General features: G+C 40.5%; 1 protein-coding gene across 2 annotated transcripts in view; it reads left to right on the top strand.

Moving 5' to 3' along the window:
• Nucleotides 1-16,354: 16,354 nt before the first annotated feature.
• The window catches only part of igf1ra (insulin-like growth factor 1a receptor), a 120,145-nt gene continuing 119,072 nt past the window's right edge, over nt 16,355-17,427 (top strand). For both annotated transcript variants that reach the window (XM_071416874.1, XM_071416873.1), the window contains exon 1: nt 16,355-17,313. In XM_071416874.1, the coding sequence (XP_071272975.1) occupies nt 17,220-17,313 (94 nt within the window). In that variant the 5' untranslated portion in view covers nt 16,355-17,219. The remainder of the gene's footprint in view (nt 17,314-17,427) is intronic.

The following is a 17,427-nucleotide window of genomic DNA, read 5'->3' as shown; positions in this document are numbered from 1 at the left end:
ATCCTGCCCTGCCTCTCTAAAGTCTTCGAAAGCCAAGTTAATAAACAGATTGCTGACCATTTCGAATCCCACCGTACCTTCTCCGCTGTGCAATCCGGTTTCCGAGCTAGTCACGGGTGCACCTCAGCCACGCTCAAGGTACTAAACGATATCATAACCGCCATCGATAAAAGACAGTACTGTGCAGCCATCTTCATTGACCTGGCCAAGGCTTTCGACTCTGTCAATCACCGTATTCTTATCGGCAGACTCAATAGCCTTGGTTTCTCAAATGATTGCCTCGCCTGGTTCACCAACTACTTCGCAGACAGAGTTCAGTGTGTCGGAGGGCCTGTTCTCCAGACCTCTGGCAGTCTCTATGGGAGTACCACAGGGTTCAATCCTCGAGCCGACTCTTTTCTCTATATATATCAATGATGTCGCTCTTTCTGCGGGTGATTCCCTGATCCACCTCTATGCAGACGACACTATTCTGTATACATCTGGCCCTTCTTTGGACACTGTGTTAACTAACCTCCAAACGAGCTTCAATGCCATACAACACTCCTTCCGTGGCCTCCAACTGCTCTTAAACGCTAGTAAAACCAAATGCATGCTTTTCAACTGTTCACTGCCCGCATCCGCCCGCCCGACTAGCATCACTACCCTGGACGGTTGTGACCTAGAATATGTGGACAACTACAAATACCTAGGTGTCTGGCTAGACTGTAAACTCTCCTTCCAGACTCATATTAAACATCTCCAATCCAAAATCAAATCTAGAATCGGCTTTCTATTTCGCAACAAAGCCTCCTTCACTCACGCCGCCAAACTTACCCTAGTAAAACTGACTATCCTACCGATCCTCGACTTCGGCGATGTCATCTACAAAATAGCTTCCAATACTCTACTCAGCAAATTGGATGCAGTCTATCACAGTGCCATCCGTTTTGTTACCAAAGCCCCTTATACCACCCACCACTGCGACCTGTATGCTCTAGTCGGCTGGCCCTCGCTACATATTCGTCGCCAGACCCACTGGCTTCAGCTCATCTATAAGTCTATGCTAGGTAAAGCGCCGCCTTATCTCAGCTCACTGGTCATGATAACAACACCCACCCATAGCACTCGCTCCAGCAGGTATATCTCACTGGTCATCCCCAAAGCCAACACCTCCTTTGGCCGCCTTTCCTTCCAGTTCTCTGCTGCCAGTGACTGGAACGAATTGCAAAAATCGCTGAAGCTGGAGACTTATATTCCACTCACTAACTTTAAATATCAGCTATCTGAGCATCTAACCAATCGCTGCAGCTGTACATAGTCCATCTGTAAATAGCACACCCAATCTACCTACCTCATCCCCATATTGTTTATATTTACTTTTCTGCTCTTTTGCACACCAGTATCTCTACTTGCACATCATCATCTGCTCATTTATCACTCCAGTGTTAATCTGCTAAATTGTAATTACTTCGCTACTATGGCCTATTTATTGCCTACCTCCTCACACCATTTGCACACACTGTATATAGACTTTCTTTTTTTATATAGTGTTATTAACTGTACGCTTGTTTATTCCATGTGTAACTCTGTGTTGTTGTTTGTGTCGCACTGCTTTGCTTTATCTTGGCCAGGTTGTATAAAGGTGCAAAAAAATGTAATAAAAAATACATGCTAGAACACGCCAATAGGCTCTCACTAGCTCGTGCTTGGTTCTACCCACCTCCTTGCTTGTTCTGTCCACTAGGATTAATTTGCTCCCACTGGAACGTCAGGCTCTGGTCTATCTTGGGTTAGTTCTAAAAATCTTTAATTCCACTGTGAGAAAAGACGCTGATGCCTGTATAGAACTGTATAGAACTAGTCATGTGCATGAAGTGCAAGTTATACTGAACAAAAATATAAAGGCAACATGCAACAATTTCAAAGACTTTACTGAGTTACAGTTCATATAAGGACATCAGTCAATTTAATTAAATTCATTCGAGTTTTTCCTGACAAACAAACAGGCTTTATTACAGACAGAAATACTCCTCAGCTGTTATAAATAAAATCCCCTGGGAGCATGAGCAGCAGTGTGCAGTGTTTTCCTTCCTGTTTTCCAGGAGTTTGCCTACAACTCCTGCACCTGCTGAAAGTACCTGGATGTGCGTATGTTCTTCAGCTTTTATCTTTTGTTTCAGCTCATGAAACAAGGGACCAAACACTTTACATGTTGTGTTTAGATTTTTGTTTTGTATATATCACTGCCCCTTCTGCAAGCCTTCTAGCTACAAAACCAAGAGACTATGCGTGTGTGTGGGCACACATGGAGTCACACAGATCGAATGCTGTGCGGCATAGAGGTAAAAAGCACATACCTACAGTTCAATGTTGACTAATGTGTCTAGCCTGCTTATTTTAAATTTAAGTCATTTAGCAGACACACTTATCCGGATTGTCTTACAGTAGTGAGTGCATACATTTTTCTGCTGGTTCCCCATTGGAATTAAACCCACAATCTTTGTGTTACAAGCACAACACTCTACCAACTGAGCTACATGGGATGCCATGAGGACGGCACCATCAAGTCTGGGGGTGTCTCAGTTCACCCACTTGCTCACTCTACTGGATGTCCCACTCAGGTAACATACACATTTCAAATATTGTAAATGGACATATCTATCTATCTATCTATCTCTCTCTCTCTCTCTCTCTCTCTCTCTCTCTCTCTCTCTCTCTCTCTCTCTCTCTCTCTCTCTCTCTCTCTCTCGCACACGCACACGCACACGCACACGCACACGCAACAGCAACAGCAACAGCAACAGCAACAGAGGACTGCTGTAACCACTTCGTCCAGAAGAGGGACATTGTCGTCATTAAGTTTATATATTAAAGGACTCCGTAGAGGAGAACATGGTGAGGATTTAGAGGAAGATGTCACATACAGGTGATTTTCAAACCCTAAAGGCAAATGGTGTTTTGATCATTGTTCCACTTCACCTTTCACCAAAGTTTAGAATAATAGGGAATAAAACCGGATTATTTTCAACTGCTTCGGGACTTCTGGTTATACAACACATGACCACACCATCAGACCAGGCTAAACATTGATGTGATTTTGACTTCCTGTATCATTACTTGTACTCCATGTAAAATCTGTGGTTCAGGATTGTTTAGCTTAACTGAATAGGCGATATTAAGTTTATTTCGCAGGGACAATCTAAAAAATGTCTCAGAATGTGAGTAGTGACGCTTTGAACCTGATATGTCCTTAACATATACAGTGAGGGAAAAAAGTATTTGATCCCCTGCTGATTTTGTACGTTTGCCCACTGACAAAGAAATTATCAGTCTATAATTTTAATGGTAGGTTTATTTGAACAGTGAGAGACAGAATAACAACAAAAATATCCAGAAAAATGCATGTCAAAAATGTTATAAATTGATTTGTATTTTAATGAGGGAAATAAGTATTTGACCCCTTCTCAATCAAAAAAGATTTCTGGCTCCCAGGTGTCTTTTATACAGGTAACGAACGGAGATTAGGAGCACACTCTTAAAGGGAGTGCTCCTAATCTCAGTTTCTTACCTGTATAAAAGATACCTGTCCACAGAAGCAATCAATCAATCAGATTCCAAACTCTCCACCATGGCCAAGACCAAAGAGCTCTCCAAGGATGTCAGGGACAAGATTGTAGACCTACACAAGGCTGGAATGGGCTACAAGACCATCGCCAAGCAGCTTGGTGAGAAGGTGACAACAGTTTCTGTGATTATTCGCAAATGGAAGAAACACAAAAGAACTGTCAATCTCCCTCAGCCTGGGGCTCCATGCAAGATCTCACCCCGTGGAGTTGCAATGATCATGAGAACGGTGAGGAATCAGCCCAGAACTACACAGGAGGATCTTGTCAATGATCTCAAGGCAGCTGGGACCATAGTCATCAAGAAAACAATTGGTAACACACTATGCCGTGAAGGACTGAAATCCTGCAGCGCCCGCAAGGTCCCCCTGCTCAAGAAAGCACATATACATGCCCGTCTGAAGTTTGCCAATGAACATCTGAATGATTCAGAGGACAACTGGGTGAACGTGTTGTGGTCAGATGAGACCAAAATGGAGTTCTTTGGCATCAACCCAACTTGCCGTGTTTGGAGGAGGAGGAATGCTGCCTATGACCCCAAGAAACCATCCCCACCGTCAAACATGGAGGTGGAAACATTATGCTTTGGGGGTGTTTTTCTGCTAAAGGGACAGGACAACTTCACCGCATCAAAGGGACGATGGACGGGGCCATGTACCGTCAAATCTTGGGTGAAAACCTCCTTCCCTCAGCCAGGGTATTGAAAATGGGTCGTGGATGGGTATTCCAGCATGACAATGACCCAAAACACATGGCCAAGGCAACAAAGGAGTGGCTCAAGAAGAAGCACATTAAGGTCCTGGAGTGGCCTAGCCAGTCTCCAGACCTTAATCCCATAGAAAATCTGTGGAGGGAGCTGAAGGTTCGAGTTGCCAAACGTCAGCCTCGAAACCTTAATGACTTGAAGAAGATCTGCAAAGAGGAGTGGGACAAAAACCCTCCTGAGATGTGTGCAAACCTGGTGGCCAACTACAAGAAACGTCTGACCTCTGTGATTGCCAACAAGGGTTTTGCCACCAAGTACTAAGTCATGTTTTGCAGAGGGGTCAAATACTTATTTCCCTCATTAAAATGCAAATCAATTCATAACATTTTTGACATGCGTTTTTCTGCATTTTTTTGTTGATATTCTGTCTCTCACTGTTCAAATAAACCTACCATTAAAATTATAGACTGATCATTTCTTTGTCAGTGGGCAAACGTACAAAATCAGCAGGGGATCAAATACTTTTTTCCCTCACTGTAGCTCACTAAATCATGATTTATATAATAAATATACACTACCGTTCAAAAGTTTGGGGTCACTTAGAAATGTCCTTGTTTTTGAAATATATATATTTTTTTGTACATTGAAATAACATCAAATTGATCAGAAATATAGTGTAGACATTGTTAATGTTGTAATTGACTATTGTAGCTGGAAACGGCAGATTTTTAATGGAATATCTACACAGGCGTACAGAGGCCCATTATCAGCAACCATCAATCCTGTGTTCCAATGGCACGTTGTGTTAGCTAATCCAAGTTTATCATTTTAAAAGGCTAATTGATCATTGGAAAGCCCTTTTGCAATGATGTTAGCACAGCTGAAAACTGTTGTTCTGATTAAAGAAGCAATAGAACTGGCCTTCCTTAGACTACAACATTAACAATGTCTAAACTGTATTTCTGATCAATGTTATTTAAATGGACAAAAAAAAAAAAATTCTTTCAAAAACAAGGACATTTCTAAGTGACCCCAAACTTTTGAACGGGAGTGTATGTGTATATACTGCACATGTCCATATAACATTGCACATGGTCTACCCCTACACACTTCTGTTTAGGAGTATTAAAAGGATTAAGGAGTGCTATCTGTTCAGCTTACAATGACAAACGGTTTCATCTGCCTGGGGAGAGATTTTCAAACTTTGGGTGGAGTACATAGGAAGGGGTCTGAGATCATTTTATTTGGCTATCCGATGATTGTTTGTTCACACCCATCATATTCATTGATGTCTGGACAGTAATTTTAAAGTAACTGACAATTTCACAAACCAGGCTGGTAGAATAGGAGCATGACCTTGGGTGTGACTAAACCCCTGAGTAAAGTCAACATTATGTAGCACCACACCACAGGTGAGTAGTCACCAATGGATTTAAATCCAAAAACATTTTCTTGACCTGTATGAGGTGTTGAATCAGTATTGAACCGTCCTCCATTGAGGCGATTGTCTTTCCGTTACAGTATGTACAGTGCATTCGGAAAGTATTCAAACCCCCTTGACTTTTTCAAAATTTTGTTGCGTTACTGTCTTATTCTAAAATTGATTAAATCACTTTTTTCCCTCACCACTCCACACACAATAGCCCATAATGACAAAGCAAAAACAGGTTTTTAGATTTTTTTTGCAAAGGTATTAAAAACACAAAACAGATACCTTATTTACAGTTGAAGTCGGAATTTACATACACTTTACATACAGGTTGGAGTCATTAAAACTCGTTTTTCAACGACTCCACACACTCTGCTTTGTGCATGACACAAGTAATTTTTCCAACAATTGTTTACAGACAGATTATTTCACTTATAATTCACTGTATCACAATTCCAGTGGGTCAGAAGTTTACATACACTAAGTTGACTGTCCCTTTAAACAGCTTGGAAAATTCTAGAAAATGATGTCATGGCGTTTGAAGCTTCAGATAGGCTAATTGACATCATTTGAGTTTATTGGAGGTGCACCTGTGGATGTATTTCAAGGCCTACCTTCAAACTCAGTGCCTCTATGCTTGACATCATAGGAAAATCATAATAAATCAGCCAAGACCTCAGAAAAAAAAATTGTAGATCTCCACAACTCTGGTTCATCCTTGGGAGCAATTTCCAAACACCTGAAGGTACCACGTTCATCTGTACAAACAGTAGTACGCAAGTATAAACACCATGGGACCACACAGCCATCATACCGCTCAGGAAGGAGATGCGTTCTGTCTCCTAGAGATGAACATACTTTGGAGCGAAAAGTGCAAATCATTCCCAGAACAACAGCAAAGGACCTTGTGAAGATACTGGAGGAAACAAGTACAAAAGTATCTATACCCACAGTAAAAACGAGTCCTACAGTGGGGAGAACAAGTATTTGATACACTGACAATTTTGCAGGTTTTCCTACTTACAAAGCATGTAGAGGTCTGTAATTTTTATCATAGGTACACTTCAACTGTGAGAGAAGGAATCTAAAACAAAAATCCAGAAAATCACATTGTATGATTTTTAAGTAATTAATTTGCATTTTATTGCATGACATAAGTATTTGATACATCAGAAAAGCAGAACTGAATATTTGGTACAGAAACCTTAGTTTGCAATTACAGAGATCATACGTTTCCTGTAGTTCTTGACCAGGTTTGCACACACTGCAGCAGGGATTTTGGCCCACTCCTCCATACAGACCTTCTCCAGATCCTTCAGGTTTCGGGGCTGTCGCTGGGCAATACGGACTTTCGGCTCCCTCCAAAGATTTTCTATTGGGTTCAGGTCTGGAGACTGGCTAGGCCACTCCAGGACCTTGAGATGCTTCTTACGGAGCCACTCCTTAGTTGCCCTGGCTGTGTGTTTCGGGTCGTTGTCATGCTGGAAGACCCAGCCACGACCCATCTTCAATGCTCTTACTGAGGGAAGGAGGTTGTTGGTCAAGATCTCGCGATACATGGCCCCATCCATCCTCCCCTCAATACGGTGCAGTCGTCCTGTCCCCTTTGCAGAAAAGCATCCCCAAAGAATGATGTTTCCACCTCCATGCTTCACGGTTGGCATGGTGTTCTTGGGGTTGTACTCATCCTTCTTCTTCCTCCAAACACGGCGAGTGGAGTTTAGACCAAAAAGCTCTATTTTTGTCTCATCAGACCACATGACCTTCTCCCATTCCTCCTCTGGATCATCCAGATGGTCATTGGCAAACTTCAGACGGGCCTGGACATGCGCTGGCTTGAGCAGGGGGACCTTGCGTGCACTGCAGGATTTTAATCCATGACGGCGTAGTGTGTTACTAATGGTTTTCTTTGAGACTGTGGTCCCAGCTCTCTTCAGGTCATTGACCAGGTCCTGCCGTGTAGTTCTGGGCTGATCCCTCACATTCCTCATGATCATTGATGCCCCACGAGGTGAGATCTTGCATGGAGCCCCAGACCGAGGGTGATTGACCGTCATCTTGAACTTCTTCCATTTTCTAATAATTGTGCCAACAGTTGTTGCCTTCTCACCAAGCTGCTTGGCTATTGTCCTGTAGCCCATCCCAGCCTTGTACAGGTCTACAATTTATCCCTGATGTCCTTACACAGCTCTCTGGTCTTGGCCATTGTGGAGAGGTTGGAGTCTGTTTGATTGAGTGTGTGGACAGGTGTCTTTTATACAGGTAACGAGTTCAAACAGGTGCAGTTAATACAGGTAATGAGTGGAGAACAGGAGGGCTTCTTAAAGAAAAACTAACAGGTCTGTGAGAGCCGGAATTCTTACTGGTTGGTAGGTGATCAAATACTTATGTCATGCAATAAAATGCAAATTAATTACTTAAAAATCATACAATGTGATTTTCTGGATTTTTGTTTTAGATTCCGTCTCTCACAGTTGAAGTGTACCTATGATAAAAATGACAGACCTCTACATGCTTTGTAAGTAGGAAAACCTGCAAAATCGGCAGTGTATCAAATACTTGTTCTCCCCACTGTATATCGACATAACCTGAAAGGCCGCTCAGCAAGGAAGAAGCCAGTGCTCCAAAACCGCCATAAAAAACGGTTTGCCACTGCACATGGGAACAAAGATCGTACTTTTTGGAGAAATGTCCTCTGATCTGAAGAAACAAAAATAGAACTGTTTGGCCTTAATGACCATTGTTATGTTTGGAGGAAAAAGGGGGAGGCTTGCAAGCCGAAGAACACCCTCCCAACCGTGAAGCAGTGGCAGCATCATGTTGTGGGTGTGCTTTGCTGCAGGAGGGACTAGTGCACTTCACAAAATAGATGGCATCATGAGGAGGGGAAATTATGTGGATATATTGAAGCAACATCTCAAGAAATCAGTCAGGAAGTTAAAGCTTGGTCGCAAAGGGGTCTTCCAAATGGACAATGACCCCTAGCATACTTCCAAAGTTGTGGCAAAATGGCTTAAGGACAACAAAGTCAAGGTATTGGAGTGGCCATCACAAAGCCCTGACCTCAATCCTATAGAAAATTTGTGTACAGAACTGAAAAAGTGTGTGCGAGCAAGGAGGCCTACAAACCTGACTCAGTTACACCTGCTCTGTCAGGAGGAATGGGCCAAAATTCCCAACTTATTGTGGGAAGCTTGTGGAAGGTTTCCCAAAACGTTTGACCCAAGTTAAACAATTTAATTAAAGGCAATGCTACCAAATACTAATTGAGTGTATGTACACTTCTGACCCACTGGGAATGTGATGAAAGACATAAAAGCTGAAATAAATAATTCTCTCTACTATTATTCTGACATTTCACATTCTTAAAATAAAGTGGTGATCCTAACTGACCTAAGACAGGGTATTTTTACTAGGATTAAATGTCCGGAATTGAGGAAAACTGAGTTTAAATATATTTGGCTAAGGTGTATGTAAACTTCCGACTTCAACTGTACACTACCGGTCAAAAGTTTTAGAACTCCTACAAGGGTTTTTCTTTATTTGTACTATTTTCTACATTGTACAATAATAGTGAAGACATCACAACTTTGAAATAGCACATATGGAATCATGTAGTAACCAAAAAAGTCTTAATCAAATCAATATATATTTTATATTTGAGATTCTTCAAATAGCCACCCTTTGCCTTGATGACAGCTTTGCACACTCTTGTGGTGTGCCTCCTTAAAAGTTAATTTGTGGAATTGATTTCCTTCTTATTGCATTTGAGCCATGCAGTTGTGTTGTGACAAGGTAGAGGAGGATACAGAAGATAGCTCTATTTGGTAAAAGACCAAGTCCATATTATGGCAAGAACAGCTCAAATAAGCAAAGAAGGTCAGTCAATACGGAAAATTTCAAGACTTTTGAAAGTTTTTTTTTAAAAGTGCAGTCGCAAAAACCCTCAAGCGCTATGATGACCGCAACAGGAATGGAAGATCCAGAATTACCTCAGCTGCAGAGGATAAGTTCATTAGAGTTACCAGCCTCAGAAATTGCAGCCCAAATAAATGCTTCACAGAGTTCAAGTAACAGACACATCTCAACATCAACTGTTCAGAGGAGACTGTGAATGAGGCTTTCATGGCATTCATGGTCTTTGTGAAACGCGGTGTGGGTGAACGGATGATCTCCCCATGTGTATTTCCCACCGTAAAGCATGGAGGAGGAGGTGTTATGGTGTGGGGTTGCTTTTCTGGTGACACTGTCTGTGATTTATTTAGAATTCAAGGCACACTTAACCCATGCTACCATATCATTCCGCAGTGATACGCCATCCCATCTTGTTTGCGCTTAGTGGGACTATCATTTGTTTTTTAACAGGACAATGACCCAACACACCTCCAGGCTGTGCAAGGGCTATTTGACCACTAAGGAGAGTGATGGAGTGTTGCATCAGATGACCTGACCTCCACAATCCCCCGACCTCAACCTAATTGAGATGGTTTGGGATGAGTTGGACTGCAGAGTGAAGGAAAAGCAGCCAACAAGTGCTCAGCATATTTGGGAACTCCTTCAAGACTGTTTGAAAAGTATTCCAGGTGAAGCTGGTTGAGAGAATGCCAAGAGTTTGCAAAGCTGTCATCAAGGCAAAGGATGGCTATTTGAAGAATCTCAAATATAAAATATATATTTTGGTTACTACATATGATTCCATTATGTGTTATTTCAAAGTGTTGATGTCTTCACTATTATTCTACAATGTAGAAAATAGTCAAATAAAGAAAAACTCTTGAGTGAGTAGGTGTTCTAAAACTTTTGACCGGTAGTGCATTCAGAAAGTACTCAGATCCCCTCACTTTTTCCACCCTAAGTACACAGCCAAGACAACGCAGGAGTGGCTTTGGGACAAGTGGCTTTGGGACTCTGAATGTCCTTGAGTGGCCCAGCAAGAGCCCAGACTTGAACTCGATCGAACATCTCTGGAGAGACCTGAAAATAGCTGTGCAGCAACGCTCCCCGTCCAACCTGACAGAGGTTGACAGGATCTGCAGAGAAGAATGGGAGAAACTCCCCCAAATACAGGTGTGCCAAGCTTGTAGCGTCATACCCAAGAAGACTTGAGGATGTAATTGCTGACAAAGGTGCTTCAACAAAGTACTGAGTAAAGGATCTGAATACTTATGTAAATTATATATTTACGTAAAAAAACATTTACAAACATTTCTAAAAATCTGTTTTTGCTTTGTCATTATGGGGTATTGTGTGTGGATGATGAGGGGAAAAAACGATTTAATCAATTGTAGAAAAAGGCTGTAACGTAACACAATTTGGAAAAAGTCAAAGGGTCTGAGTACTTTCCCGAATGCACTGTATTTCTATTTCTGAAATATTAGCTGTTGGTTTTAATGCAGTGCCTAACTGTTTTCTCTTTCTTTCATGCCGTAGTTTTATTTGTCACTGTTTTTGGTCAGTCAATATTGTGTAACTTGCTCATTAACAATTATTGTCCTGTGAATGCACTGAACTGAGGAGTGTCAGTTCTATTCAGTGTAAGCGAAAGATCTAAGAAGCTATCTGTGTTGATGAGTTGTACTCTAACCTGTTTAAAACCAGCAAACCTTTATCCTTCAATATCCTTGTTTTTTATATCTGCCTCCGACTGTTTCCCTTAAATGGGCATACAAGCATTTCGCTACACCCGCAATAACATCTGCTAAATATGTGTATGTGACCAATAAAATGTGATTTGATTTAGAACCCATGACTTTGAATAGATGTTACAACCAGGTCTTAAGAGCATCACCATAAGTGTAGTGGAGGTGGTGTAGTGAACCATGCACTAACCTTGTCTGAGACCTGAAGCTAATTTGTAGGCTTTATCTCAGGGGGCTTACAGTCTTGTGGCAATATACCTGGCACTAGTTCCTAAGCACAAATCAGACACAGTGGTATATTGAGGAATGGGCAACTCCAAACCAACCCAAGTGATCTCTAAAGTCACAAATCATAAGGGCACATTATGCAGCTCATCATCAAACTGCGAGGAGACTGCAATGAAGGTCACTGTAGCTTTAATGCTCTTGCTGTGCGGTCTTGTCACCATAATTGATGGGGACACGTCCTGTGCTGGGTGTCCTATTTTATAAAGAGCCATTGTTCATTATTTTTTGCAGTGTTTAAAAAGGCATCAGACCCCCAGGTCTTAAACACCATAAGGAACAAGCAGCACTACAACAGGCCAGCCAAGCATCCTCATTGATAGGTCAAATGTGTCCCACTGGCATTTCATGTGTACATTTGATTGTAGTCAGGTTTTGGTCCCCATTTGGAAGCCATTGGAACTGAGCCAGATTGTAAATATCACCACCAGAGTTGAATGTACTTTTGCATTCTCTTTATGTGGTTTTGCATGTCATAGCTTGGCTAAAGGTTGGTTATAAGTTTGAATAGTTCAGTCCATTTCTAAAAACAATGCATACATGTAAATTGTGTCTTTGATGGCCATTTCTTCAGTAAGTGTTATGATAAGGTATTCTTTTCCCATGCCTTTGCCTGTGGTCCCATGACACAGAATGGAATTTAAGTCATGTCTGGTTCACCAGTCATGTCTGTCCTTTTCTTTATTCTATCCATGTCTCTTTCACCATTACACAAAACCGCAAGCTTCCCACAGAGAAATAGAATACATTTCTGGAATTCCACTTGCAGGGAAAAGCCGCAGTCTAGTGAGTAAATCTGTTTTTCCACTGCTATGGGTTTCTCATTATCGTGGACTCAATGAAGGTGTTTTGGCAGCAGAGCTATTATACTGGAGGGTGGCAGAGACATAACCTCTACCTAGTCTTTGCTTTCCCTGTGACACACATACAAATGCACGCACGCACACACACACACACACACACACACACACACACACACACACACACACACACACACACACACACACACACACACACACACACACACACACACACACACACACACACACACACACACACACACACACACACACACACACACACACACACAATTGTCTATGTTACAAATCCAATATATAACTCAGACATATGTCAATAGGATTAGAATATCAGATTGCAAATGACCATCTCCGTGAGGGAAGTCTGCCTCTGTTGTGTTGTTCAGATTATTCCAATTCTGTAAACATTTACCCTTGATGAAGTTTGTTAAACATTATATTCAATAAATGACTTGAAATATGCACCTATACTTCTAAATGTACATAGTTAGGCATAGTGTTTAAGCATCACAAATACATTATGATTTTAGGAATATCACTTTTTGTCTCCCACACAATCATCACTTTCTAAAATTAATTTTCTCCTGTGTGAGTGCTGTGAAGAACAAACAGCCACTCATTAGCATGTGTGACTCTCTGGTGGTAAACACACTTATTTCCACTTGAGTGCTAGGGCAGAATGAAAGCAAACGAGTGGCGATCAAGGTAGGTGGCCCCTGCCGCCACTCTTTATGAGTAACTGTTTATGATGATTTAACAAATGCAAGTGGACAGGCAGGCCATTCACTGGAGACCAGGGACATTGTGTTGGTAGTACAGTGTGCAATTATGCAAGGATGACTCACCATATCTGCAGTCTGGGTGGCCAGAAATTCTCTGCTTGTTTTTTTGTAATATTTATTTAAATCAGTGAAAGGATTTATCTCTTTGAGACAGTTTTATTTTCTGATAGAATGGTTCTGCTGACCATCAAACATGCTGCAGATAAAGTATTTTTGTTGGCAGCCATTACAAGAACTATTGCATTTGACCTTTAATTAATGACTTTGGATTCGTTTCTACCTGATTTGAGAATATTATTGCTGCCTTCTATAATCAAGTGATAGGGCCACACTACAAAGCTTCCATGCAGCTTTTCCCAGGTACCAGTTAGGATTAAAAGAACAAGGTGAGAGTAGCCTACACTTGTGAATGACTGACCATTTGGTCTATTGGCTTGCAGTAAGACTTGCAATACAACAGGATGTCAGACAAAGCACACTCTGAAGAAACTTTGACAGAGCAACACACTCAAAAGTTTCATGCCCTTGTTTAAAGGTGCATTGTCCAATGCTCAATGATGCATCAATACTATCTTTGTTGCAACAGAGGGCGCCAGTTACAAAATTGTGCTTGTATATGTTCTTGATAGTGTTGTATGGAAGAGGTCTGTACAGATAGCAAAACAATATTGAAAGGAATGGTTTGCAAATGTTTATATGAGCAATAGTTGATAGCAAAATCAGTGGTGCTGGTATAGGGGTACAGGAGTGCCAGTAAAAATGTATTTTATTCTCTATCTCGTTTCTTGTCTTATTCTTTTCCCTTAGGTTTAGAGGCATCATTAATTCTATCCATTTAAATATAAACACAGTGATCATCAGTGCCCTCTAAAAAATAGTTGGTGCATGATGCCACTGCTTAGGTCTAGTTGTTTATAAAATATGAGTTTGAAATTGAGGTAAACATAAATAAAATGCACACTTTCAGTCAAAGTTATTATGATTAAAGAACAAATGAGTACACATCAACCCGTTTTTGGCATTCCTATGCTATGTTTCACATACGATGCTGTAAAAGAGGGAGACAAGCCATAATGCCATCTTCTGTAGATTTTGATTATTTTGTCAGAAGTTTGTTTTGTTTTTCATATTACTGTAAGATTAACATAAATAGGCCTACCTACTTCTCTCAGTTTTAACCATTTCAAACTTAGACTGTTTTCACATTGACGACAGCAAAGGGACATTTTCGAGAGGTTCTCGAGAGATATCGATTCTCGAGAGACAATAAATAGTGTTGTCTAAACTTGCGAAATTAGCACGTCTCTAGCGCTACCTCCGGAGGTCTCGCACAAAACTCGCTCGACAGTTGCCCCCTCCGAGCAGGGCAGTGTAAACAGAATTGTCTTGTTGAGCTCAACACTCCAAAAGTATAAATTGTAATAGTAGAGCAATTCTTCACTGACTTAAGTCTAAAGCAGTCACAACTATTTACACAAATTACACTAAGTATCAATAATTGATTCTTAGTTTTGGCAACATGAAATTGATTTTGGCTATACTTACAAACATTTGTAAGTAACAAAATATGGAACATAATTCTCCACATAATTTATTTTATCATGGTTGAACAAATATGCTATAGAATTGTTTTTACAAATTATTTGTAAGTAACAAAATATGCAGCAAAATTCAATATGTTAAGAAACAAATCCAAACAAAATAAACTTTGTGAAACAAAAATCATGTCATGGGATGATGTATATATAAGTTAACACCAAAAATGTCAAACAAGAATTGGTGACCTGTTTTATTATTTCATCACAATTCAATGTATTCAATTCAGAATTGTACTGTTGCAGATTTAACTTTGATTATTTGAGGCCCGCCCATTGTGCGCTATCTATGCAAAACAAGCCAGACAGGCTACGGATGAATGAAGGCTAATATTGAGTCCAATCCGTGCATTTCAATAAAACTCTGTGGCGGATTTTACTATTTGCTTTGGGCAATCGTGTGTCACAGGCAAAGTAGCCTATGTGCACATAAAAATTCGGAACTGGGTATGGTTTGAGATAAACCATTTGAAAAAGACGTTCCCATCCATTTAGCCTACAACCAAAATATTCCGACAGAATTCAATCAAACAGGCACCGCGGAAATATACATATATACAGGCTAGGGTGCTAGGCTATTTATATTCTCTGTGTAAATCTATATCAGTAGGCCTAATCTAATATAACAAATTGTTTTGCATTCTAATAAAGCACAATGCATCAGACAATACAATGTTGCACTGTGATTGTGAAACAACAACAAAAATATTTTGTGCTTGTTAAATGTTTATCCCTGAAAAAGGGATTAGGCCTGCCTGTTTTGATACAGGCAAACATCAAGAGGGGCTGGATTGTAACATTTCTAGATTTCATATGACGTTTAGGCTACTGATATAATATTCTATTCCCAGGAAACAACAAATAAACAACATTTCCTTCCAGATATTGCGCTTCTTACTACTACACAAAAGAATATATGGAATATATAGATAAACCTATGTGCAGAATAATTGCCTTTATCTTTTTACATTTGCTTCCACTAATGAAACAAATAGCTTAATTTGCATTACTTTACATTAAGGTTGGCTATGGTTATAAATGGTTTACATGTAGATTATAAACTCTTAATTATTTGTTTAGATAGTTTATAAATGTAATAAACAGTTATAACACATTAGTTGAAACTGTGTGTTTGTTTTGGCACTTGCCCATGACTGCACCGGTAATAACAAAAGTAGCCTAATAATTAATAATAGTTTAGTCTGGTCATATGCCTATATAAACACATGCAACCAATGCGTTACTGTTCATTACAGATGTAGGCTATTAACTGTAGCCTATATAAAGGGAGCTATAAATAACAGTGTACAAATCTACTGGAAACCTTTGCGTCATTTTTACATTTTTTTGCAGGACTGCAAACTTTTGAATGAATTAAGTGGAAAGTGATCTAAACATTGCTTATCCATGTCAGAGGTTAGGCCTACTCCATTCCAGCTTTTCTCCATGACTTGCCTTATGCTTAGCGCTGTGTTTCTATGTGAGCGGACCTGACTCTTGTTTACAGCAGTGATTCTACGGACTAGACCGAGAACGAGGGCAAGTGATAGGATAGCTGCTTACTGGAGCTGTAGGAGAAAACGAAAAAATACACATCATCAACCATACACGACTCACAGGACATAACGGAAGCTTGAGTTTGGTGTATACCATACTCCACTCCAACCGAAGCCCGATAGTCTACTCTGGCGTGGCATAACTCTTTTTTTCAGCTGCAAAGGAGCCGACTGACTGCGTTAACCTTGAAGACAGAAAGCGCAGGGGGGAGAAAAAGGGGGTGCGATTGGTGAAACCATTTATGTTCTGGCGGATATTTTGGATTGCGTCTTGTTGGGAGGGTTTATTGAGCAGAGTTACGTTTTCATTCATTTCCCATCTCAGCCTCCACCCTAGACTCTATTGTTAATGCCCATCACTCAGACGGAAATTAATGATAGAAGATCGGAAGACTCTTTGGTCTACAAGTGAATCTCGTTCGATTGCCAGTCATAAAAGCTCGTGCACACCATTACTGATGTTTCAAGAGATGGAGACTGAGGATGCGGATTACTGTCATATGTCGAGTAAAATCAGTGGCACGGATGTCTGTTTTGCCAGCCACCCTTGAATCATTCTGTCTTTGGCAAGAATAACGAATTGTTTTTATTTATTTCATCTTATATATATTTTTTTTAAATAATACCCCTATACACAAAACCCTGAGACTTGGAACAAGAGTAGCCTATCTTCTAAACACGAATTTGTATCGACCTGTCAAACAGTGGATTTTACTTTTTGTGATCTTGGTGGCATCATCTCCCTTTTCCACTTTTTTGGAATTAAGTTATTTGCTTTTTAGTGAGGTTAATAATTGATCAGGAATGAGATCTGGGACAGAGAGGAATAATTCGACCTTGTTTTGGGGTCTGATGCTGTCTGTCTCCGCTATCTGCCTGTTGTCCGCAAATGGAAAAAGTAAGTGTCATTGTGATGTCCTAATCAAAATAATACTGTAGCTATTCGTTGGCGTGTTTCTTTGGTTTTATCCTCATTCATGCGAGCTGTTACAATGCTTCAACATTTAGCCGC

Source organism: Salvelinus alpinus, chromosome 9 (genome assembly GCF_045679555.1).
Source record: "Salvelinus alpinus chromosome 9, SLU_Salpinus.1, whole genome shotgun sequence".
Classification (NCBI taxonomy): Eukaryota; Metazoa; Chordata; class Actinopteri; order Salmoniformes; family Salmonidae; genus Salvelinus; species Salvelinus alpinus.
This window is presented reverse-complemented; position numbering and strand designations above follow the sequence as displayed.